The sequence below is a fragment of the Halichondria panicea genome, chromosome 2, assembly GCF_963675165.1.
Source record: "Halichondria panicea chromosome 2, odHalPani1.1, whole genome shotgun sequence".
Lineage (NCBI taxonomy): Eukaryota > Metazoa > Porifera > Demospongiae > Suberitida > Halichondriidae > Halichondria > Halichondria panicea.
The window spans coordinates 8,242,809-8,266,071 of record NC_087378.1 but is presented as its reverse complement, the minus strand read 5'-3'; the positions used below and the strand labels follow the sequence as shown (position 1 = coordinate 8,266,071).

At 45.5% G+C, this 23,263-nt stretch overlaps 8 protein-coding genes across 8 annotated transcripts in view; 2 read left to right on the top strand and 6 right to left on the bottom strand.

The window, feature by feature from the left end:
- The first annotated feature begins 54 nt into the window (after positions 1-54).
- Positions 55-4,028, top strand: LOC135332030 (protein arginine N-methyltransferase 9-like). Its single transcript, XM_064527336.1, has 9 exons — positions 55-613; positions 942-1,109; positions 1,155-1,364; positions 1,492-1,726; positions 1,999-2,479; positions 2,525-2,744; positions 3,322-3,574; positions 3,622-3,741; positions 3,819-4,028. Exons 1-9 carry the CDS (start codon positions 99-101, stop codon positions 3,951-3,953), a joined length of 2,337 nt encoding a protein of 778 aa, XP_064383406.1. The 5' UTR covers positions 55-98; the 3' UTR covers positions 3,954-4,028.
- LOC135332031 (TNF receptor-associated factor 4-like) lies at positions 4,003-5,718 on the bottom strand. The gene has a single exon (XM_064527337.1). The coding sequence runs from the start codon at positions 5,633-5,635 to the stop codon at positions 4,214-4,216; it is 1,422 nt and encodes a 473-aa protein (XP_064383407.1). The 5' UTR covers positions 5,636-5,718; the 3' UTR covers positions 4,003-4,213.
- Positions 5,719-5,794: 76 nt separating this feature from the next.
- LOC135332034 (TNF receptor-associated factor 6-like) lies at positions 5,795-7,476 on the bottom strand. Its single transcript, XM_064527341.1, has one exon. The coding sequence runs from the start codon at positions 7,361-7,363 to the stop codon at positions 5,858-5,860; it is 1,506 nt and encodes a 501-aa protein (XP_064383411.1). The 5' UTR covers positions 7,364-7,476; the 3' UTR covers positions 5,795-5,857.
- Positions 7,477-7,610: 134 nt separating this feature from the next.
- On the bottom strand, positions 7,611-9,113 carry LOC135332035 (TNF receptor-associated factor 4-like). The gene has a single exon (XM_064527342.1). It carries the CDS (start codon positions 9,111-9,113, stop codon positions 7,611-7,613), a length of 1,503 nt encoding a protein of 500 aa, XP_064383412.1.
- A 1,148-nt stretch (positions 9,114-10,261) lies between these two features.
- On the bottom strand, positions 10,262-12,043 carry LOC135331029 (TNF receptor-associated factor 6-like). Its single transcript, XM_064526054.1, has one exon. It carries the CDS (start codon positions 11,986-11,988, stop codon positions 10,477-10,479), a length of 1,512 nt encoding a protein of 503 aa, XP_064382124.1. The 5' UTR covers positions 11,989-12,043; the 3' UTR covers positions 10,262-10,476.
- Positions 12,044-12,412: 369 nt separating this feature from the next.
- LOC135331384 (TNF receptor-associated factor 6-like) lies at positions 12,413-13,774 on the bottom strand. Its single transcript, XM_064526520.1, has one exon. It carries the CDS (start codon positions 13,768-13,770, stop codon positions 13,024-13,026), a length of 747 nt encoding a protein of 248 aa, XP_064382590.1. The 5' UTR covers positions 13,771-13,774; the 3' UTR covers positions 12,413-13,023.
- Positions 13,775-13,930: 156 nt separating this feature from the next.
- On the bottom strand, positions 13,931-15,724 carry LOC135331383 (MRN complex-interacting protein-like). The gene is made up of 7 exons (XM_064526519.1): positions 15,535-15,724; positions 15,297-15,394; positions 15,184-15,243; positions 14,958-15,128; positions 14,688-14,771; positions 14,554-14,621; positions 13,931-14,500 (listed from the first exon to the last, which is right to left on the bottom strand). The coding sequence occupies exons 1-7, from the start codon at positions 15,722-15,724 to the stop codon at positions 14,071-14,073; spliced, it is 1,101 nt and encodes a 366-aa protein (XP_064382589.1). The 3' UTR covers positions 13,931-14,070.
- A 6-nt stretch (positions 15,725-15,730) lies between these two features.
- The window catches only part of LOC135332319 (uncharacterized), an 8,693-nt gene continuing 1,160 nt past the window's right edge, over positions 15,731-23,263 (top strand). The window contains exons 1-17 of the mRNA XM_064527708.1: positions 15,731-15,939; positions 16,414-16,462; positions 17,574-18,182; positions 18,354-18,643; positions 18,828-19,090; positions 19,295-19,402; positions 19,538-19,647; positions 19,852-20,091; positions 20,259-20,363; positions 20,501-20,536; positions 20,761-20,805; positions 21,241-21,446; positions 21,641-21,798; positions 22,023-22,360; positions 22,537-22,703; positions 22,836-23,018; positions 23,131-23,263. The exon at positions 23,131-23,263 is cut by the window's right edge and continues 27 nt beyond it. Coding sequence (XP_064383778.1) covers positions 15,731-15,939; positions 16,414-16,462; positions 17,574-18,182; positions 18,354-18,643; positions 18,828-19,090; positions 19,295-19,402; positions 19,538-19,647; positions 19,852-20,091; positions 20,259-20,363; positions 20,501-20,536; positions 20,761-20,805; positions 21,241-21,446; positions 21,641-21,798; positions 22,023-22,360; positions 22,537-22,703; positions 22,836-23,018; positions 23,131-23,263 — 3,249 coding nt within the window. The remainder of the gene's footprint in view (positions 15,940-16,413; positions 16,463-17,573; positions 18,183-18,353; positions 18,644-18,827; positions 19,091-19,294; positions 19,403-19,537; positions 19,648-19,851; positions 20,092-20,258; positions 20,364-20,500; positions 20,537-20,760; positions 20,806-21,240; positions 21,447-21,640; positions 21,799-22,022; positions 22,361-22,536; positions 22,704-22,835; positions 23,019-23,130) is intronic.

Sequence of the window (23,263 nt, the reverse complement as noted above, 5' to 3'; positions counted from 1 at the left end):
CGCGGCGTGTCATCGAAATTGACAAGGTAGGTGAGTTTACATTGACGATGATTACCATCTAACCCATGTGGACCTATTAATGAAAAAGACTGCAATGGATGATGGAGCTAGTGTTATCTGATGCTGTGAGGGCCCTCAGGGGTGGTCAGTGTCAGGAGGCATTGGAGAGATACATACAGGCAGCCATCAGATGGCCATCATGCAAGGACACCATCAAACCTCACCTTCTTGAGGCTCTGTCTAAAGTGCTGGATGAGATGCTGCAAGCCCAAGGCCCCTCCTCCCCTCTATTCCGTAGACTAGTGCACTCAGTACACACCCTCTACTCTACAGACCCTCTTGTGACTGCAGTGTTGGGTACCAAGTGTCTCAATGAAGGAGCACTAAAGGAGGCAGGGCTCTATCTAAACGCCTCACTCACGCTTGACCCCTACTGTCTGTTAGCACGTGAGAACATGGCTACTCTGAATCAACAACTGGTACATCGTTGGCACTTCAAGATGCTCAATGACCTGACAAGGAACTCCACTTACTTCAGAGCCATCAACAGCACAGTGCGGACCATCCCTCAGTGTACAGTACTTGATATTGGGTCTGGAACGGGACTACTCAGGTACACACATGTATGTGTATGTTAAAAGGCCATAACTTTAGTTCCGTTGGTCCAATAAAGTTAATTTTATGATTTTTTGTAACCTTACAATGAGTTCGTTAAGATAGGGCCTTAAAATCAAAAGTCTATTTTCAGCCTGTTTTTGACAATCCCCGAAAATAGGAAATTATGGTCCATTTCAAATTTGTGATTTAAGCATACCATCTGAACAGGCCCCTTCTTAGCTTTCAGAAAATCATAAAATCGTTGAATTTGGATCACCAGAACTTTAGTTACAAAGCCAACTCTAGTACTCAAATACAAAACACCAGACCATTCTCCCTCACAGCATGATGGCTGTGCGGTCTGGTGCTGAGTGTGTGTACGCCTGTGAGCTCAACGAGACCTTTGCAACCATGTCATGTGATATTATATCGACCAATGGGATGGAGGGACAAGTCTCTGTCATCAATCGTCCATCCACCAGTATCACAATCCCTCGCACACTTCCCAAAAGGTGAGGTCTTCAATAATTGAACTCTTATTATTTCCTGTTGCTCAGAGTGTCGCTAGTTGTCACAGAAACAGTGGATGCGGGCCTATTGGGGGAATGGATTATTCCCTCTCTGAGACATGCATGGGCCGAGCTTTTGTTACCAAGACAACAGGGAGCGCCAACCAATCAGAGAGAGGCTGGTGGTCATGTGATCCCGTGTGGTGCTGCAGTTTATGTGACGCTCATTGAATGCCCTGAGATCAGAAAACAAACCAGGTACAGCTACATGTATAGAATAAAATATAATAGGCTTTGTACAAGTATTATACTGTGCCAATAATTAATTAATGTTTTTGTAGAGGATAATATTTAATTTCTTGTTATGATGTTATTTTGTGTCCAGACTCCTCTGTTCGTGCGTGGGTGGAGTGGGTGTGGAGAGTGTCAGACTAGAGGGCTCTTGTTGTGCCTCCTCACTCAGTGGACGCCCTCGAAGAGGATATCGTCCCAATAGCCACACCCCTCTCCAGCTGGTCCGAGAGCCGTACTCTTGTGAGAGGCTGACTAGCATCAGAGGAGGCTACAGGGAACTCAGTCACACCACCACAGCTCTACACTTCGACTTCACTCATCCAAAAGTGAGCTGATTGCTTTGATGATTTGATGGCTAGCTTCATAACATTGTGACAATTAAATTTCCTGGAGTCTGCTTCAATTGACCTGTAGAAATCTACTCTCTTTGGTTGGAGCACTGTAGTTACAAACAAAGAATTAAGATACTTAATGGGAGCCTATATTTAATTATAGTTCAAAACAGATTATCTTTCTAGGCGTTAGTTGTTTGATGAGGACGCACAACAACAGAGCTTGTTGTGACTGACTAAGCTCCATTGATTTGACCTCTGTGCAGATTCCCCTGCCCTCCTCCAGACATGTTTCTCTCCCCATCACAGCCGAGGGGATAGGAGACGCTCTCGCTATCTGGTTCACCCTCAATCTAGACCACACCCACTCCATCAACACCGCCCCCTCTGGGGACACCTCGTGGGACCAGGCTGTGTTCCCGTTAGCCACACCCATCTGTGTGAGGGACGGGGGTGACCCTGTGAGGGTGTGTGCATCATGCACAGATATCAGTCTTGAAATGAGTGTGGAGAGTGCGACTGAATCGACCAATGGGATGGAGCCGTCAGTGTGTTTTGTGGAGAGGGGTGATCTACTACGACTAAACGATGCTGCCTACATGAGCTCCTATCAGCGAGCCATCGCCAGTGCTGTGAGGAGTGTGCTTCAAGAGTGTGTGATGTGTGAGGCTAGTGAGGGGGCGCACTGTGTAGTGCTGGATGTCTCACAAGGCTTCTCTTTGTTTGGTCTCATGGCTGCTCTGGAAGGTGAGGATAGCTGCTTATGGTGTTGATATGTTATCTCTTCCCTAGGTGCTGACTTCGTGATGTTGTCCCAGCTGCCACTCATGTACCACTCTGCTGTGAAGGAGATCATCCATAGCAATGGACTTACAGAGCAGGTCTCTGTTCGGTACCGGAATGGAGCTGAGCTGGTACGGACTGGAGTAGTGTGGGACGTGGTGGTATGTGACCTGGTCAGTCCACAAGGAACATTGCACACTGGCATACTGGAGGAGCTGGAGGCGTTGTGGTATGTGTGTGTACTTGTATAATTTTATGTGTATTTTCCAGAATCAGGCCTGTTCATAGCTAACTTTGAGGGGCCATAACTTGTGTTGGAAACATCCAATTTCAATACAAAAAGTTTCATTTAATAGCTGTTTGATGCTACAATAGCGAGAGTATCGAACGTAGGCATACTGTACATCAGATGTATGCGGAGAATAACGTGACTTCCTGTATCTGTCACAAGCTTGGAATTTGCACACTGACCAATCCAAGCGTGGGTGATGTAATCTATCAACCCATCCAAGTGTGGGTGATGTAATCTACTTTCTTGATAGATTACATCACCCACACTTGGATTGGTCAGTGTGCAAATTCCAAGCTTGTGACAGATACAGGAAGTCACGTTATTCTCCGCATACATCTGATGTACAGTATGCCTACGTTCGATATACTATCTCCTCTATCATATACTCTTGACAATAGGTATGGTGTATTTCAATTTATTTTGACCTATATTACCCTGTATGAAGTCTATGAGCTAAATTTTGTGTGTGAATGTCTAATAGAATTGATGCATGCATATATTGTTGTCCCTCCAGTTCCTCCAGCCACTCCCCCTTGTTCCTCCCCTCCTCCATCTCCCTGTGCATGGTCCTGATCTCCTCCCCTGCCCTCAGGGCATGCTCCTCTGTCCTCGGTACTCTACCCACCCTCGGCTTTGATGTGGCCTGTAGCATGAATCACTACCAGGTCAGCCACTACACTGACCTTGATCTGACCTCCGTACTCTACACTCGTCTCTCCGACGACACCCACGTCTGCACTTTAACCTCTGGGAAAGCCCCTTGCAATGTAAGTCACTGCCATTGCATCCCTGTGTATCTACCATCTCTGTGTAGATGGATCATATGTTGAGAGTGAGGGTGACTGAAGATGGTACACTGACTGGGATTGTGTACTGGTTCAGAATGCATCTCCATGGCGATATCACCGTGGATACTGGACCTACATGCAACTCTGTGAGTCATTACTAGTACCATGCATTCAAAGTACATACCCTCACACATCACACACCACACACACGCCCCCTCATCAGGGTCACTGGCACCAGAGCGTGTTCCTGCTATCAGAGGATGTGCCTGTAAGCTATGGAGAGGAGGTCAAAGTTCATGCAGTCGTCAGAAACAGTTGTGTATGGTTTGAACTGAACAATCCCCTGTCATCAAGCTAGCTAGTTGACTCATTACAGTTAATGGTACTGTTCATTGTTGCTCATCCAATTCAAATAAGTTATTATTGTCAACAATCAACTACATGGATATATAAAAAGAATTTTGATGAATGATAATGAAATTGTGAATCAACTCAGAACATGAGGAATAAGTGATATATGGAAGTGACTATGAAAGATGCATGAACAAATCAGTATGTATGTATGACAATCATAACAAATCACATGTGATCTACACAACAACATTGGATACATAGTAATCACCAGTTGTACTTGTATTGTATATCGTTAATTTGGAACACAAGACAATTGTCCTTCAAATAGTACGAAGAAAGGTAATTCAATTCAATGAACTTCTCCCATCCCCATCCATTGGTGAGGGTGCTGTTGTATCTCCGTGCTCCATCTTGACTATTGTCACGAGTGTAGCACAAGGTATCCATTCTGTTTCTTCCCAGTCTCTGGTCCACTAGTGTGATAGTCACCGTGCCGAGGAAGGGCCAGTTTAGTTGCTGGTCATACTCTCCTTGGATGATGTAGATGTACACAGAAAGATGAGTACCATAGCCACCTTGATTACCATATGGGTACACACCCAGCACCATCGTGTAGCCGCCTCTCGAGTAAAATGGTTCAGAAGTCCACTCAACACGTCGGCGCCTGAGTTGCTTCATGCGAGTGACCAGTAGTTCCACAAGCAGTGAAGGTTGGACACACACGACGGTAGTTTGGGGAGGCTCTGATGGAGTGTCTGATTTCTGATCAAACTGTACACTGTTGTTGCTATCACCTCTCACATCTGCGAGGCTATTATTCAACTTCCGTTCACTCTCGATCTTCAGAAACAGAACTTCAGCCTCAAAACTGGCCTTCAAATCAGCACATTCTTGCTTTACAAGTTGGTTCTCTTCCTTCAATGAGCTAACTTCCTCTCTGTGTTTGAGGGACATCAAGGTCATGTGATCCGCGATGCTATATCTCAGATGATTGGCCATGTCTCGTCGAGATAGCTCCACCTCACAACCAGCGTACCGGAAATCACACAGAACAGGGACCAGCAAACATTTTTTGTTTACGTGAATCTCCAAGCCCTGACGTTGGGGCCTCTCCCCACATTTGTATGGACAGGGGACAGAGAGCTTGGGGCAGACGAGCCAGTGGTTCTCTCTGACGTCATCGAAGATGGACGAATGGCCGCAATACTGACAAGCGTACGGTTTCTTCGGACATGTCTCAGTTTCGTGTGTAAGGATGTCTTTACGAAGAATGAACTTCTTGCAGTACTGACACAACACATCGGTGTGCCCACAGCCTTCTAGTCTTGTCTCGCCAGATGGCATTCGATTGAGGTGCTGCTTGAGCTTGCTAAGTTCGTCCATCCAGGAGCAGCCATCCGCCCTGTGGGGACAGTGGATCGTTAGCCCATTGAGGGTGCGCTGTAGCTGCTTGTTGGGGAGAATAGTGGTAAATAGTTGGTTGCACAGGGGACAAGGATTTTGTCTTCTCTTGACAGACTCAATGCATGGATTACAGAAGCTGCTCCCACAGTCACAGCTGACAGATGGGTCGGTGAGCAGTTGCAGGCAAATAGAACACTCTAGCTGGAGCTCTCGAGAAGGCTGCTTCACAAAGGAGATCTGCAATCCATCGTGATGATATGAGCTGCTGGTTAGACTACTCATCACTAGATTGTAGTACAGGCTAGGCTAGGCTAGGTACTAGGTGTTGTTTCGTTTCTTGTCTTGAGCTGCGTCCACGTGGTTGAGCGTTGAGCAGCCCCTCCCACTTTCAACTAAGCTAGCGCATGCAACTCTATGGCTGCCACTCTATGTACATTGTAATCACATGAACCCAATCATATCACACAGCACAAATAGCTACACACAGGAATTATTGCGAAAGAATCACCAGTTGTACATGTATTTGATATCGTCAATACGGAACACAAGGCAATCGTCTTTTAAATAGTTCGGGGAAAGGTACTTATACTCAATGAATGTGGGGTATCCCAATCCACCAGTAAGAGTGTTGTTGTATCTTCGTGCAATATTATCACTGTTCTCACGGGTGACGGCCATTACATTCGTTTTATGTCTTTCCAGTCTCTGATCCACTAGTGTGATAGATACTTGCCCCAAAAAAGGCCACTTCAACTGATGGTCGTACTCTCCTTTGATTATATAGATGTACACAGAAAGATGAGTACCACAGCCATCTTGATCACCATACGGGAGAACCTTCAACACCATCTTGTAGCCACCTCTCGAGTAAAATGGTTCAGAAGTCCAGTTATCTCTTTGCTGTCTGAGATGTTTCACGTTTGTAACCACAATTTCCACAGGAGGTACTCTACACAGTGAAGGCTGAACACATGAGGCGGCAGCTTGGGACGTCTCTGACTGTATCTCTGCCTTGAGGTCATCCATTTGACACACCAATTCTTCAACGCGGTCATCGAGATTACACTGTAAACTGATGTAACAATCTTTTCTCACATCTGCGAGGCTATTATTCATCTTCTGTTCACTCTCAATCTTCAGCAACCGAACTTCAGCCTCAAAACTGGCCTTCAAATCAGCACATTCTTGCTTTACAAGTTGGTTCTCCTCCTTCAATGAGCTAACTTCCTCCCTGTGTTTGAGGGACATCAAGGTCATGTGATCTGCGATGCTATCCCTCAGATGATTGGCCATGTCTCGTCGAGATAGCTCCACCTCACAACCAGCGTACCGGAAATCGCACAGAACAGGGGCCAGCAAACATTTTTTGTTCACATGAAGCTCGAGGCCCTGACGTTGGGGCCTCTCCCCACACTCGTATGGACAGGGGACAGGGAGCTGGGGGCAAACGAGCCAGTGGTTCTCTCTGATGTCATCGAGGACAGAGGGGTGGCTACAATACTGACAAGTGTACGGTTTTTTCGGACATGTCTCAGTTTCGTGTGTAAGGATGTCTTTACGAAGAATGTACTTCTTGCAGTACTGACACAACACATCAGTGTGCCCACAGCCTTCTAGTCTTGTCTCGCTGGATGGCATTCGATTGAGGTGCTGCTTGAGCTTGCCAAGTTCGTCCATCCAGGAGCAGCCACCCGCCCTGTGGGGACAGTGGATCATTAGTCCATTGAGGGTGCGCTGTAGCTGCTTGTTGGGGAAAATAGTCGTAAATTGCTGCTGGCATAGAGGACAAGGATAGTGGTTCTTCTTGACCTTCTCAATACACACTTTACAGAAGTTGCTCCCACAGTCACAGTCAAGGATACAGGGGTCAGTGAGAAGCTCCAGGCAAATAGAGCACTTTAGTGGCAGCTCTTTCGGGGGTTCCACAAAGGAGATCTCAAATCCATCGCGATGACTGTATGATTGGCTCTTCAGATCAGTAGGGTTAAGGGTTTCTTGACTGGTACTCATCTCTTTGTTATGTTTTGAGCAGTCCCTCCCACTTCCAGGTATAATTATTTAGCCCCACTGGTCAGTGCAGCAGAAGAGGGGGGTGGGGCTGGTCTGAAAGCTCAAACCATAGATACGTGTATCTATGCTCAAACACAGCTACTATATATAATTAAATTTTGTAAAGTCATTGTTTGATACTCAATATCCAACAGGAGAACAATAATAACAGGCAGCAGATCATAATCAATCAAACCTAACAATACAATCAAAATAACCAGTTCTCATCGCTTGATGTCGTGTACTTGATATCGTCAATACGGAACACAAGGCAATCGTTTTTCAAATAGTTGGGAGGGAGGTACTTATGCTCAATGAACGTGTCCCATCCATGTGCATTAGTAAGAGTGTTGAACCTTCGTGCACCACAGTTACTCCAACTATGGTAGTACAATGTCTCTGTTTTGTGTCTTCCCAGTCTCTGATCCACTAGTGTGACTGTTACTTTCCCAAGGAAAGGCCACTGCAGTTGCTGATCATACTCTCCTTGGACGAGACGGATGAACACAGAAAGATGAGTACCAGAGCCACATTGATTACCATACGGATAAACATTCAATACCATCTTGTAGCCACCTCTCGAGTAAAATGGCTCAAAAGTCCAGTCATCTCTCAGGAGTCTGAGTTGTTTCACGTCAGTAACCACAAGTTTCACTGGAGGTACTTTAGAAGAAGGTGGTTGTACAGGGGGGACAACTAGGGGTGCCCGAGGCGACGATTGTACAGGGGGAACAACAGCACTAGCTTGGTGATCCAATTGCATCTCCAATTTTACCACTTTAAATTTCAAGTTTTGAGTTTCACTATTAACAACAGCCAATTGAGACTGCAAACGTTTGTTCTCTTCCTTCAAATCAGCACATTCTTCCTTCAATGCACTAACTTCCTTTCTGTCCTCCCTGTGTTTGAGGGACATCAAAGTCATGTGATCCACGATGCTATCCCTCAGATGATTGGCCATGTCTTGCCGAGGTAGCTCTACCTCACAACCAGCATATCGGAACCCGCACTGTAGAGGGGTCAGCAAACATTTTTTCTCCATATGAAGCTCAAGGCTCTGGCGTTGGAGTCTCTTCCCACACTCGTATGGACAGGGGACAGGGAAATGGAGGCAGACGAGCCAGTGCTTTTCTCTGATGTCATCGAGGACAGAGGAGAGACCACAATACTGACAAGTGTACGGCTTCTTGGGACATGTCTTAGTTTCGTGTGTAGGGATGTATTGACGAGAAATGAACTTCTTGCAGTATTGACACAACACATCAGTGCGCCCACAGCCTTCTAGTCTTGTCTCGTTGGATGGCATTTGATTGATGTGCTTCTTGAGCTTGCTAAGTTCGTCCATCCAGGAGCAGCCATCCGCCCTGTGGGGACAGTGGATCATTAGCCCATTGAGGGTGCGCTGTAGCTGCTTGTTGGGGAGGATGGTCGTAAATTTCTGCTGGCATAGGGGACAAGGATAGCCGTTCTTCTTGACCTTCTCAATACACACTTTACAGAAGTTGTTCCCACAGTCACAGTCAAGGATACAGGGGTCAGTGAGAAGCTCCAGGCAAATAGAGCACTTTAGTGGTAGCTCTTTCGGAGGCTGTTCCACAAAGGAGATCTCAAATCCATCCTGGTGACTGTATGATTGGCTCTTCAGATCAGTAGGATTGTCTTGACTCCTACTCGTACTCATCCTAGTCCTAGTTTTCTGTCTACGTCTCATCTTTGTCCTCGAAACTACAGATTACAAAATCTAAGAAGTGGCCACGTGCTTTTTTTTTTAACACTGAATAATATTTTTATGTGATTAGCACATCTACCTAGCGTTATTTTAGAAACAAATCGGTCTGGGAATGACAAGTGTTTCCAATTTAGGAAACATTGCACAAAATTACTAGCCTCGATCCCAGGCCTTACTTTTTCTTGCTGTTGTCACTATTCATCCATAAAATCATAAGAAAGACATAGTGAGGCAGCAAAGAAAGAAATGGGCGTACAGTTAAGAAAAAGTAAGGCCTGGTGTGGGAAATCGCGTGATCCACTAGTTGGGCGTGGCCCACCCTGGACGCGAACGTACGTTCGCGTCCAGGGTGGGCCACGCCCAACTAGTGATCCACAAGGATTTTTATGAACATGGGCGATATGTAGCCCACAATCGTGACGTAAGATATTCTCCCACGCATTCAGAGTTAATAAGACTGTACTGAGACAACCACCAAGCTGTGCTGCAAGTCAGATCAGAGAACCAGCGTGGCCAGCTCTGGTGGCAGTAGCTACCTGCTATATGATAATGATGACTAAGCTATTCTTGATCTATACTATCAGTAGACTATATAATAGCATGCAAGAAAAGGTGATAGTCTGATAGAATCTGAACACATAACTAGTAGATCATCTAGCTAAGCCTAAGGTATAGCTGGCTATAGTGGGATCATGACAGATACACGGCTCCATGGCCGAGACGAGGCAAAGTTTTATTAGTCATAGATCTCTGCGTGGGCAGTCCAACATCTCTAGCTCAGCATGCCCACGCTCATTTTCACCCTTCTACCACCCTTCTACCCTCACGCGACTTCCCGATACAGGCTCTCCTTTAGGCCACTCCAAGTGACACTCTGGTTTCTGGTCCTGAAGTTTTTCTAATTGCATGCGGGCGGGCGGCTTTTCTCATTATGTCATTATCAATTTCACCTTATGAATCTCATTATTTTGCAAATGAATATCATTATCACACTATTTTGTACCACATGGACCATTCTGCGCATGCGTAGTAGAAATAATGAGATAGAAATCCAATAATGAGATAGAATAAAATCTGATGCGGGCGGTGGACCAGAAACCAGAGTATCACTTGGAGTGGCCTTATCCTAACTCTACGTCTATTTCTTTCTTTATTCCTCCAATTAATACCGTATTTTATCTCATTGAACGATTAATACAGTATTTTATCTTATTGAACGATTGTGATAAAGAACAGAAAAAGGAGAGCCTGTGTAGAGGCTACAAAATTACATTGTAGCTAGTGAGCAAAGCAAATGTAAAATGACCATCACCAAAATTAATACGTACACAATCACATCTAAAAATTACCAGTTGTACATATATTCGATATCGTCAATACGGAACACAAGACAATTGTCTTTCAAATAGTTGGGATTGAGGTACTTCCACTCAATAAACTTTTCCAATCCCAATCCATTGGTAAGAGTGTTGTTGAACCTTTGTGCACCCTCTTCATAGTTCTCACGAGTGTAATCCAGTGTTTTTGTAATGTCTTTTTCCGGTCTTCTCTGATCAACTAGTGTGATAGTCACAGTCCCAAGGAAAGGCCATTTTAACTGCTGATCGTACTCTCCTTGGATGATGAAGATATACACAGAAAGATAAGTACCAATTGAAAAGTCTAAGCCATATCGATTACATTGGCAAACTCCAAGCACCATCTTGTAGCCACCTCTGGAGTAAAATGATAGAGATTTCCACTTAGCTTCCTCCTGCTGTTTGAGTTGTTTGACGCCAGTAACTACAAGTTCTATGGGTACTCTAAATGGTGATGGTTGTACACATGAGGTGGCAGTTTTTTCTGACGTGAGGTCATCAACTTTACGCTCTAAGCTTTCCATTTGGTTCTCGAAATCAAACTGACAGTCGCTTTTTGTTTTCACATCTGTGACGCTCTCCTTCAATGCTTTTGCCTTCTGTTCACTCTCAATTTTCAACAACTGGATTTCATGTTCACTGAAACAGCGCTTCAAAGCATTATTTTCTTCTCTCAAATCAGCACATTCTTGCTTTACAAGTTGGTTCTCTTCCTTCAATGAGCTAACTTCCTCCCTGTGTTTGAGGGACATCAAGGTCATGTGATCTACAATGCTGTCTCTCAGATGATTGGCCATGTTTTGCCGGGGTAGCTCCACCTCACAGCCAGCATATCGGAACTCACACAGAACAGGGGCTTGCAAACATATCTCCTCCATATGATGCTCGAGGCCCTGACGTTGGGGTCTCTCTCCACACTCGTATGGACAGGGGACAGGGAACTGGGGGCAGACAAGCCAGTGGTTGTCAACGGGGACGGAGGAGTGGCCACAATACTGACAAATGTACGGCTTCTTGGGACATGTCTCAGTTTCGTGTGTAGGGATGTATTGACGAGGAATGAACTTCTTGCAGTATTGACACAACACATCAGTGAACCCACAGCCTTCTAGTCTTGTCTCGTTGGATGGCATTCGATTGAGGTGCTGCTTGAGCTTGCTAAGTTCGTCCATCCAGGAGCAGCCATCCGCCCTGTGGGGACAGTGGATCATTAGCCCATTGAGGGTGCGCTGTAGCTGCTTGTTGGGGAGGATGGTGGTAAATTGCTGCTGGCATAGGGGACAAGGATAGCCGTTCTTCTTGACCTTCTCAATACACACTTTACAGAAGTTGCTCCCACAGTCACAGTCAAGGATACAGGGGTCAGTGAGAAGCTCCAGGCAAATAGAGCACTTTAGTGGTAGCTCTTTCGGGGGCTGTTCCACAAAGGAGATCTCAAATCCATCGTATGATTGGCTTTTCAGATCAGTAGGGTTAAGGTTTTCTTGACTAGTACTCATCCTTGTCTTTTTGATCAGGCTAAATCGAGGGCTAAATGTTGTTTTGAGCAGCCCCTCCCACTTCCAAATATAAGCCACAGTGCTGACTCAACACTCAACAAAGTTACTGCAGAAGAGGGGTGGGGCTGGTCTGAAAGCTCACCTCAGCCTAGCCTCGATCCCAGGCCGCACTTCCCGCTAGGGAAGTGGCCGGTGAAGGAGGCTAACCTCAGCCCAGAATCTCGTAGACTCACAAGCCCTCACTGTTGCAGGCGAACAGTTTGCCTGCAAAAAAGGTGACGGTTTGCGAGTCTAGAATCTTTAGCTAGCTTGCTAGGCCTACTAGATCTAGCAATTTGTAAAAAGAAATAAGCTCAATGTAGCCCAGCATTGGCAATCTTTAATTCCAGGCTAGACTCAGTCTGTCTTGCAAAAATTACTGGCAATATTAAAATTTTAAGTATGACCAAACACAACGCAATATATAAATGGACAGGTAAAATCATTTGATGAACATATATTTGATATCGTTTATACGGAACACAAAGCAGTCGTCTTTCAAATAGTTTGGATTGAGGTACTTCAACTCAATGAACTTGCTCCATCCCAATGCACCAGTAAGAGTGTTGTTAAACCTTCGTGCACCCTCTTTACTGTTAGCACGAGTGTAGCGTAGGGTATCCGTTGTGTGTTTTCCCAGTCTCTGGTCCACTAGTGTGACTGTTACTTCCCCAAGGAAAGGCCACTTCAGTTGCTGGTCGTACTCTCCTTTGACGATATAGATGTACAGAGAAAGATGAGTGCCATAGCCACCTTGATTACCATACGGGTAAACATTCAATACCATCTTATAGCCACCTCTCGAGAAAAATGGTTTAGAAGTCCAGTTATCTCTCTGCTGTCTGAGTTCTTTTACGTTAGTAACCACAAGTCTCACTGGAGGTACTTTAGAAGAAGGTGGTTGCACAGGGGGAACAACTAGGGGTGCCCGAGGCGACGGTTGTACAGGGGGGACAACAGCGCTAGCTTGGTGATCCAATTGCATCTCAAATTTTTTCATTCTAGATGTCGAGTCTTGAGTTTCACTATTACAACATCCAATTGGGACTGCAAACGTTTGTTTTCTCCCTTTACATCAGCACATTCTTGTTTTACAAGTTGGTTCTCTTTCTTTAATGCACTAACTTCCTCCCTGTGTTTGAGGGACATGAAGGTCATGTGATCCATTATGCTATCTCTCAGATAATTGGCCATATCTTGCCGGGTTAGTTCTACCTCACAGCCAGCGTACCGGAACTCGCACAGAACAGGGGCCAGTAAACATTTTTTCTCCATATGAAGTTCCAGGTCTTTACGAGGAATGAACTTCTTGCAGTACTGACACAATATATCAGTGTGCCCACAACCTTCTAGTCTTGTCTCGTTGGTTGGCATTCGATTGAGGTGCTGCTTGAGCTTGCCAAGTTCGTCCATCCAGGAGCAGCCATCCGCCCTGTGGGAACAGTGGGTCATTAGTCCATTGAGGGTGCGCTGTAGCTGCTTGTTGGGGAAAATGGTCGTAAATTGTTGCTGGCATAGGGGACAAGGATAGTGGTTCTTCTTGACCTTTTCAATACACACTTTACAGAAGTTGCTCCCACAGTCACAGTCAAGGATACAGGGGTCAGTGAGTAGTTCCAGGCAAATATAGCATTTCAGTGGTAGCTCTTTCGGAGGCTGTTCCACAAAGAAGATCTCAAATCCATCCTGGTGACTGTTTGATTGGCTCTTCAGATCAGTAGGATTGTTTATTTCTTGACTCATCCTTGTTTAGCTATAGCTGCTATAATCCTATACCATGCAGGAGTGCATGCATTCCTGTCCCTACATATTTTACATTTATAGTCAGTGAGCAGCAGCCTCTCCCATTTCCAAGTAACAGCAACATTTATATGCACATGCACAGTCACATAGATTAATAAGGTGCAGTGCAAAACAATTAATTATGCATGTGATTATGATCATTGTGAGGTCATAATAAAAATCAACTTATTTGTGTATGCACAGTCATAGCGGGAGGCACAAACACAACGTTGCATGTGATACACAATGAATTATTGTAAGTCATGGTGATTGTTCCACAGTGGACTTGCTGGCGATAAGACTCCGCCCACTCCCCCCCTCATCCCCATTCTCCTCCTCAGAGCACATGAACTTGGACCAACGAGACGATGTCTTCGGAATATCAGCAGGCTCCTCTGGAGATCTCGAGAATCGGCTTATATCCTGACGTATGCTCTCGATGTTGTCATGGTAACTGTGTGAGCGGAGGTCAAACATTGAGCGAGACTGAACATCATTGGGAGGAGACGGGTGTGGCTTCGGAGCGTCAAGGCGACGATAGCTCTCGTGTGTGAGGGTGTGGAGGGACTTGGAGGGAGAGATGGTGGGAGTGTTTTCATCGAGAAACTTTTCCATTCCTTGACTGACCATTGAGTAAGGAGTGGATTTGGCTGCCTCTGTTGGTCTTGATCTCACTCTGTCTGATTCACTCCTGTTATGTGTGGAGTAAACTTAGTGTTTACTAGCTGGCATTACACCACTAACCTTCTGACTTTCTTGCTTGCTTGTACGAACTCTGCCTTGTCAGTGGTGTAAGAATCACTTCCCTCCTCCTACACACACACACAGACAGTACCATACTCTTAATCATACAGTGCTAATCAAGATGGGGTACTCACATCATCGGAGTCTTGAACCTCAATGAAAGTGGTCCACTTGCTCCGACCATTGCTCTTCCCTGCCACCACCACCGGATAGTCCGGCTATGTGTGTGTGGGTGTGTGTGTGTGGGTGTGACAGGATAAATAGTGGATGCTGTGCATTGTAATGTTAATTGCTATTATTCATGTTATTCTTATTGTCCACTGCTATAGTATAGGATTTCTAACAGTAATAATAATCATAGGGGTCAACAAGGAATACAATTGGTGTATTGTGTGTGTGCTCACCCTCTTGTCTCCCCTCCCTGCCTCGTCCAGTGAGAAGGTGCTGGCATAATCCTCTGGAGGGTGTTGACTACCCAGTAGTGTCACCCCCTCGTCCTGTTCCCTCTCTCCACGCATCATGTTTAACTTTTGAACATGCTTCCGACAGTCTCCAGCTTTCCCTTTACCGTACATCTGAGGAGAGAAGCACAGTCAAGGTCACGTGAGCATTATAAAAGCTTGCTCTTACCTTGGCAATTGACTGCTTCTCATTGCAACACTTGCAGTTCCATTTATTCACTTTCTTTACCTGTAGGTTAGTTAGGTAGGTCATAGTTGTGTGTAGAGCTAGTTAGTCCTTACCTGGTGTACTTGGAAGGTCTCACACTGGTAGCACCGCAACACCATAAACTCTTGAACCATCTTTACTTTTGATTTTGTGTCTTTTTTCAAACACTCAGCTGTGAGGTTACAGTGCAGAGAGATTCACTGATAAGACAGTAATTGTATGTGGGTGGTGTCAGAGTAGGCTTGCCACAAAATAGTTATAGATCTACAATAGTTTTAGGCTAACAAACTAGCTTCCTACTAAAGCTGTTACCTGCTGTGGGGTCTTCTGTGGAGGTGGGAGTCACTGCCATGCCATACATCTCTTTATGGAGGCTCCAAGGCTTGCTTGCAGACAGGGGGGAGTGGCTGCTATGCATAATGAATGAGCATGTGGGTGGTTCTACTGGGCATGCGCGAACATAATTATTGCAAGTCATACAGTACACACATACAAGATACATAAGATAATGGCCTCTAGTGGTGGCCAGGAAGCAAATGGAGCCGTACCAAACACCGCCCAACAAGCCCAAGAAGGAAGCATTGAGACTACAGACTCAGGTGGTGTTCTACCAGGCGAGATGAGCGAGCTACGGAGAGTTCAGTTAGCGCACGAAGGCATGCGCCTCTTGCTGTGCAGCGAGTTAAAACAAGCCGAGGAGCTGTTCAGAGTATCCAGGTATGACTCACTGATAGCCTGTAATGTACAATAGTGTGACTCCTGATCTGTAGAGCTGTGCGAAGACTGTTAACGATATGCATGGTGTGTGTGTGGGTGTGTCAGTATACACATGACACTTGAGCTAGATGGATACCATTTTAGGATACCTGATACTCTGGAGTACAATAGTTAGAATGTGTGACATTGTGCAATTCTCGTTGGTTTATTAGGTTCTGTCCGTAAAAAACTGATGTAGCCACATTCATTGTATTAATTGGGTGATAGTTTGGCCACAGATTGCCCTGTTTGTCTCCACCTTGTATTCAGCAGTTGGCCTGTCGCCACAGTGTCCATTCATCACATGGCAATAATGTTCGTGTGTGTGTGCAGCATGTGTCCTGGCATACTGTCTGCTTGTGTTATAAGTGGTTGATGTTTTGCCAGTGTTGTGTGTGTGTCACCTATTATCACCACACACCATCTCATGCACAGGAATCTTGGACCAGAGTTGAGTGTTGGGTTCAGTTTCGTGCAGCTTGTGGTAAGTGTATACATTACACACAACACAGTGATTGGTCAATGGTGTTGGGTGGTTGCTGGGGAACCCTTGTACTGATGTGGGTGAGTGTGAATAGGAGCAATGCATTGTGGGCAGGATGAGCTGCTGGCTGTCCCTCCTGGTGGAGTGGTAATCACTGTTAATTGTTAATTATGCCTCGAGGCGTAGCCGCACGAGGGATACGGTAAAGCTGACTGTGTGTGTGTGTGTGTGTGTCTGTTCCAGCTGTAACTGCTCAACGGTTGCAATGCGACGAAAGCTAACAGCTTCTATAGGCTTCTAGCCACGTTCTCTTGGATTATGATTCGTGGATTTGCAAACTAAAGCTTCTTTCTCGAGTTATGGCTAGTTTGACTCACATTGAAGGCTGTTGCAGTCTCTTCAGAATCTTTCATAGCATCATCTGTCCGCACAAACTTTCTATTCAACATATGAGTTAGCCTTGCACTAAAGCGCTAGCTTTTTGTTAGCTACAATACTCAGAAAATATCTGTTAAAACAGCTAGCTAGCAGTAGCCATTTGTGAAATTGATCTCTTTGGACACACCCTTTAATTATTCCTAGGGATGTAATGCGCATGCGCGCTCATTCCCCATGTGTGAGAAAATAATATCCAAGATCCAGATCCAGATCCTCCTGGCAGAATCATCTTTGTCTTGAAGGCCTGGTAAGCCACAAAACACTACCATATAGATAACAATATGCATGTGCACAGGTCTTTTCTTCTTAGATATTATATACACTGAACTACAGATCCTGGAAGAATCAATTTTCTTCTTTCTTGAGGTCCTAGTAAGCTACATAATACAACAATAGATGCATGTAAATAAGTCTTTTCTTCTCAGTGACTTTATATAGATAATAATATTATAGAAACTAATATAACACTCTAATACTTTTCAGCGAAAGCAAAAACATGGCGAGAGGCATTAGCACAGCGCCAGCTTGAACACTAGTTATTACTGCAGAAATCCTTTGAAAGTGAAGGTACTATAATTATATCAACTTAACCTCATATACTACCAAGAGTAGAGTACATCCACTCCCCCCCCCACCCACCCACACACCCACACACACCCCACACACACTGTAGCGAGCTGTGATGTCATTCGAGGAAGATGCTATGGACAAAGCTAGCAAGAGTTTAGAGGTCACTAAAACGTTCTGTACCTCCCACCAGCAGAAGAGATTCACCTTCTTCTCCAGTAGCCCTGCCCCACAAGATCGACTGACCCCTCACGAAAGAATCATGAGACGATGCATCGTTGCAGACTGTATGTTGTTCGAGGCCATTCTAGTATTCCTCAAGCAGGGCATCACTAGCTACGTCAAAGGTGGCTACCTACTACGCAAGGCATGGAAAACGTACGAAAAGGTCTACCAAGAAATGGAGGAGTTGTGTTCCTGTCCCTCTCCCATTTCAAAGACAGGCACCCTCTCACCAACTGACAGACACGTCGGTACATCCATCTATGATAGGAAAATTGATGACGGAGAAGTTAACGATGAAGAGATCGCAGCATCAGCAGCTGATGTTAATGAAACGCTCTCTGCAATGCAGCTGGGTTTTTCTTCACTGGGTATCGGAGAGACTTGTCCAGTGGGGGAAGACGAGGTGTGTCCAGAGCTGAGCAGCGGAGAGGGTGGGCAGAGCTCTGTGGAGGCGACCAATGGCAGCACAGAACACAAGCCTGCAGCACAGGTTGGTTGGTGTTGAATTCATTTTCTAATTTCTCTCTTATTGTGTAAAATTTATGTCAGAATACAAAAGCTTGAGTGGTAGTATTGTATACATGATAGCGATGCTCTTACAGTACTAACCCCGCCCCCCTCCTTGATGCTCTTACAGTACTAACCCCGCCTCCCTCCTCAGGATGCCACCGATGGGAAACCCAAACCAGCCAATAACGGACGTAGATCAGCCTCGGGGTATTTTGCTCCAGATGTTCCAGACACGAATATTGCCAGTCTCGAGCATGCAGACTCTCGACTGAGAGGAGGGATCTACTTTGGTTATGGGCTGATGAACATCATTCTCTCCCTCATACCACCCAAACTGATGAAGCTAGCCAACCTGTTTGGTTTCTCAGGCAACAGGCGAGTGGGACTGGAGGCTCTCGAGTTCTCCAGTAATAGTCAGGATATGAAGGCTCCTCTAGCCAGGTGAGTGGGTGTACCTAGGGGGGGTCATAGTACACAGTGGGCGCTCAGTTTGTGAAACACCTTTCAGGTTACGTGTTGTGTAACCAACGCTTAACCCAGCCATGTAGAGCATTGATAGAGTTTATTGTACTATCAGGAGCAAATAGTTTATACATGATTGTTGAGGCAATCTCTTGTGCTCCAGGATATCCCTGCTGTGGTACCACACAATCATCCGTCCATTCTTTGCTCTGGACGGGGAGGATGAAGAAGCTGGTGCTGCCGAGGCTGAGCGTCTGCTAGCCACAGCCACTACTGAGTATGCCAACTCTCCTCTCTTCATGTACTTCAGAGGGAAGGTTCTGTACTTGCGTAGTGATCTGCCACAAGCCCTACAAGTGTACACAGCAGCGACAGCTCTGGCCAGTGAGCAGAGGGAAGTGGAGCACATCATACTCTATGAGAAAGGTGCACTGAGTACACACTATATATACTGTGATGGTTATGGGTCTTCTGTTTGTTCATTGTTTGGAGTTTCTTTAGTGTCCTCAATTTGAAACAAAAGCAATTCAGCACTTCACTGTTTGTATTACACTCTGTAGATATCTAAACAACAGTTAGTGCTCTTGTACTACCACTCAGTGTTTAGTGATATTGTTCTCTCCACTATAGGCTGGGTCCACTTCCTTCAGCTGGAGTATGGTGAAGCTCTGCCCTGCTACATTAGGCTGAAGAATGAGACACGGTGGTCAGCCTGTTTCTATGCTTACCTTGCAGCTGGTGAGTCGTGTGTCACTAACTGTAAACTATTCTCTTAATTGTATTGAGAGGCTTGAAGAGTTACGTGAATTGGTAGAGTGCAATTGTGGTCTGTTTATTCTAACGGTGTCATTATTCCACTAACCGCTTTTTCAGTGTTGGCTGGTTTGTCTGGGGACATGAAGCAATCACGAGAGCTCTTCCTACAGAGCACCAAGCTGGTCAAGAAGAGGAGCAACAATCTCGAGAAGTTTTGCTCACGTAGGGTAAGTCACACAACAGTGTTCTGTGTAATTGCAACATATGTTGATTCAATGACAGCTTGTTCATTGGCACGTATGATTGTGTATACACATTCAACATTCTATGTTAGTAACAACACAATCGTACCTGCACACACACACACACACACGCCCACACACACACACACACACATACACACACACACACACACACACACACACACACAGGGTGCCTGGTACAAGAAAGGTGAGACTCCATTGATGGCTCTAGAGGTTCGACTCATGGCCGTGGAGATCATCTACCTGTGGAGAGCTCTACCATTCTGTAGCCAGTCCACTAAACAGCAGCTACTGGACACTCTCAACATTGCCCTCCCTCCAGGGGCTACCCCCCTCCATGTTGCATTGAGGGCGTGGCTTAAAGGAGCCCTACTCAACACAATGGGTCAGGCTGCAGAGGCAGAAACAGTGAGTGTCTAATCATGGAGTTCTATTGTCACTGATTTTGCCTACAACTCTAGACCTGTCTGCATCTTGTGTAATTATAGAGAGTGGATGTTTAAACGGTGTACTGCAATGTAACTATGCTGATCGATTTGCTTGCAACTATATTATTGACTGTGTGCTTTTCACAGATATTGCATGAGTCTCTGCGTCATGAGGAAGCTGTCAAGTACGACAAGCACATCTTCTCATTTGCTATCTACGAGATGGCCATGATCAACATCGGCAAGAAAGAGGTGAGAGACACACCATGCTACATGATTGTATGTACAGTACACACAGTAAACACTAGGTATGCGCACATTGTACATATTATGCTTTACCCTGTACACATGTCACTGTTATTTATCCCCTCGATCCCTCTCTTCTCCAGTTTTCTCGGGCTAGACGTATGCTGGATCTGGCTAGTGTAAGTCACTACCTTGTGTGTGTGTGTGTGTGTGGTGTGTGTGTATATAGTGCTTTTGTGAGGGCTTCACTTGTAGTGACAGTGGTTGAAGGTTATGCTATATAGCTACATGTATATATGGTGGAGTCCCATTAGTTAGTACACTTCCTGGGACCTGAATGGAAATAGCCCCTCTTAGCTTTGTATTGATATTCAATTGAGCACAGTTATTGTCCTTCATGCAGGGAGAGTACAGTGGTTATGAGTTTGAGGCTCGGCTTAACTTCAAAGTGCACTCTGCAAGATCCCACCTTCCTGGCTAGATGGATGGAATCTTTATAACTGTTTTGAATGGAGCAATGTATTTTATTCGTGTGCAAGCACTGTGTTCATGTTTTTCATCACCACTATTAATAATTATAATGGACGCCCTCTTATTAGGGGGTCATTAGTATAGCATAATAACCGCCCTCGAATTATTTATAATTAGCGCCGTTTGATAAACGCCCTCAGTTATGGGATTAGGATTGATGTAATATGTTTATGGTGGGCGTTAATTAGAAATTGATTGCACCACTCCAGGCAAGATCTCCACTGAAGAAAAGCCATTGCACCAGCTGCTGAAACCAACTGACTAGGTAAAAATAATATTGTCACTATTAAAGAGCACACGGAGCAGTCTGTACTATCCATTCCCTCAACTAGACGCTCTAGTACATAGTTAGCTAGCTACAGGTGTCAGCTTATTTATACGTGTCAATTTGTACATATCTAGGATGGAAGCAGGTCTCAAAGTGCTGTCTCCTGGAGACCCCATTGGTGGACGGTCATGGTCCAGTGTGGTAGCTGCTCCCCCATGCTCCCTCGCCACAGTCATGGATGAGGAACTGGCCAGAGAGATACAAGCACAGGAGGACGGAGAAGAAGGAAGGTAAGCTACGGAGTGGGGGTAGGGAAGGAATGGGGGTCGGGGGATTATATATAGGCATATTATATAGGCGTGCATAATCAGCGAAAACCACAAACATTTATATCCTCAAAATATACCTGCTATAATTATATTTTCTGTTTGTACAAGGACTGTATATGGTGTAATCAAGGTGCCCCCCCCACACACACACACAGACAACCTGGCTCCCCTCTAAAGCTGCTCTCAATGACCCCTGCTCCCTCTGACACTGACTCTGACGTGATGCTGGCACAGATGCTTCAGCTTGAGTTTGATAGAGAACACGATCACAGGATCAAAGCAGAGGAGAAGCATTACAACAAGCACAACAAAGGTGACACCATCAGCTTCTGTATGTGTGTGGTGACATTATCAGCTTCTGTGTGTGCGCGTGTGTGTGTGTGTGGCCAGGTAGTTAAATGGATAGGGCTACTTTAGAAACAAAATCCACTGTTCCTTGAAGAAAGCGAGGAGGGCTTTGTTGCTACTCATGTCTGACACTACACACGCCACTTGACCACTATCATACACTGACTGTGTGTGTGTATCTCTGTGTAGTTCACGTGTCCTTTGAGAAGTATCGCTCCCTCCCTGACTCGTATCTCCATGACGATGACGACAGCCCCTCACCCGATGACAGTGACGAAGATGTTGAAGATTTTGAACGTGTTGCTGAAACCACACCCTCTAAAAGCAGACGAAGATCCAAAGGCGTTTCTGTTGGCACGGCAACCAAGCACGACCCAGAGATATGTGGCCGTAGGAACGTGAAGAACATGGAGAAGTTTCCCCCGGACTTTCCAGCGGGAGACATGAGCGATGAGAGCAAGGACTTCAGACTACCCAACAGTGTGTTCAACACCTTACGTGCACACTCACAAAAGGAGGAGAAATATGTACGTTCATGCTTAGCATGTTTGTGTAGTTAATGAGTGGCTGTTTGGGTGTCATTTTAACTGTTGCTGCTAATTTATAAGTTTTTTTTGCTAATTGCACAATTACATGTATAGTGCTAGAATCTCTCCACCTACATGTACCTATACATGTACCATGATCCCCCTCCCCTCCTTAGGCTCAGCGGCTTCATGAGAAGAAAGAGCACTCCACAGTGGAGCAAGCTCTGGATGCTAAGACCAGACTCTTGCTATTCAAGATGGTGAATGCTGGAGTACTGGAGGAGGTCAATGGTTGTATCAGCACTGGCAAGGAGGCCTGTGTCTATCATGCCAAGGGTGGGAAGTAAGTCATGTGATACCTGACACTATAGTGCTAGCTTGAGGAGCCGGCCAATAGCATGCCATAGGGAGGGTTGGTGATTACATGGTAGGACAGTAAGTACTGTCATGACAATGCTCCCCTCTCTTTCTGCAGACCTGATGATCGCAGTGTGCCAGAGGAGTGTGCTGTCAAGGTGTTCAAGACAACACTCAATGAGTTCAAAAACAGAGATACTTATATTCGGGAGGACTACAGGTTCAAAGGTCGCTACAAGAAGCAGGGCTCGAGACAGCTAGTCCAATTGTGGGCAGAGAAAGAGAAGCACAACTTGAAGAGGTGAGGAGGTTATCTGGCATCCATTGTGGTACCAGATTAAGTCCTGCCTACTTATTAGTAACACCATTCACAATCTTTACATGTTGCTCACACCACCCCCCTCCCCATGCAGGCTGAGTGAAGGAGGCGTGGCATGTCCGGAGGTAGTCCTGCTCAAGAAGCATGTCCTAGTGATGAGCTTCATTGGTCATGATCAGATCCCCGCCCCCACACTCAAGGAGGCCCCTCTCTCTAGAGACCAACTC

Bases quoted from the DNA above. Each gene is read 5' to 3' on its own strand.
- LOC135331384 (XM_064526520.1), bottom strand. From the start codon at position 13,770: ATGAGTCAAGAAATAAACAATCCTACTGATCTGAAGAGCCAATCAAAC.
- LOC135332034 (XM_064527341.1), bottom strand. From the start codon at position 7,363: ATGAGTACCAGTCAAGAAACCCTTAACCCTACTGATCTGAAGAGCCAA.
- LOC135332031 (XM_064527337.1), bottom strand. From the start codon at position 5,635: ATGAGTAGTCTAACCAGCAGCTCATATCATCACGATGGATTGCAGATC.
- LOC135331383 (XM_064526519.1), bottom strand. From the start codon at position 15,724: ATGTATCTTGTATGTGTGTACTGTATGACTTGCAATAATTATGTTCGC. The intron at 15,244-15,296 runs GTAAGGACTAAC...ACTAACCTACAG, and splicing joins AGACCTTCCAAGTACACCAG to GTAAAGAAAGTGAATAAATG. The intron at 14,772-14,957 runs GTGAGCACACAC...ACACACACATAG, and splicing joins CAGGGAGGGGAGACAAGAGG to CCGGACTATCCGGTGGTGGT.
- LOC135331029 (XM_064526054.1), bottom strand. From the start codon at position 11,988: ATGAGTACTAGTCAAGAAAACCTTAACCCTACTGATCTGAAAAGCCAA.
- LOC135332030 (XM_064527336.1), top strand. From the start codon at position 99: ATGATGGAGCTAGTGTTATCTGATGCTGTGAGGGCCCTCAGGGGTGGT. The intron at 1,365-1,491 runs GTACAGCTACAT...TTTTGTGTCCAG, and splicing joins GAGATCAGAAAACAAACCAG to ACTCCTCTGTTCGTGCGTGG. The intron at 3,575-3,621 runs GTAAGTCACTGC...ATCTCTGTGTAG, and splicing joins CTGGGAAAGCCCCTTGCAAT to ATGGATCATATGTTGAGAGT.
- LOC135332035 (XM_064527342.1), bottom strand. From the start codon at position 9,113: ATGAGACGTAGACAGAAAACTAGGACTAGGATGAGTACGAGTAGGAGT.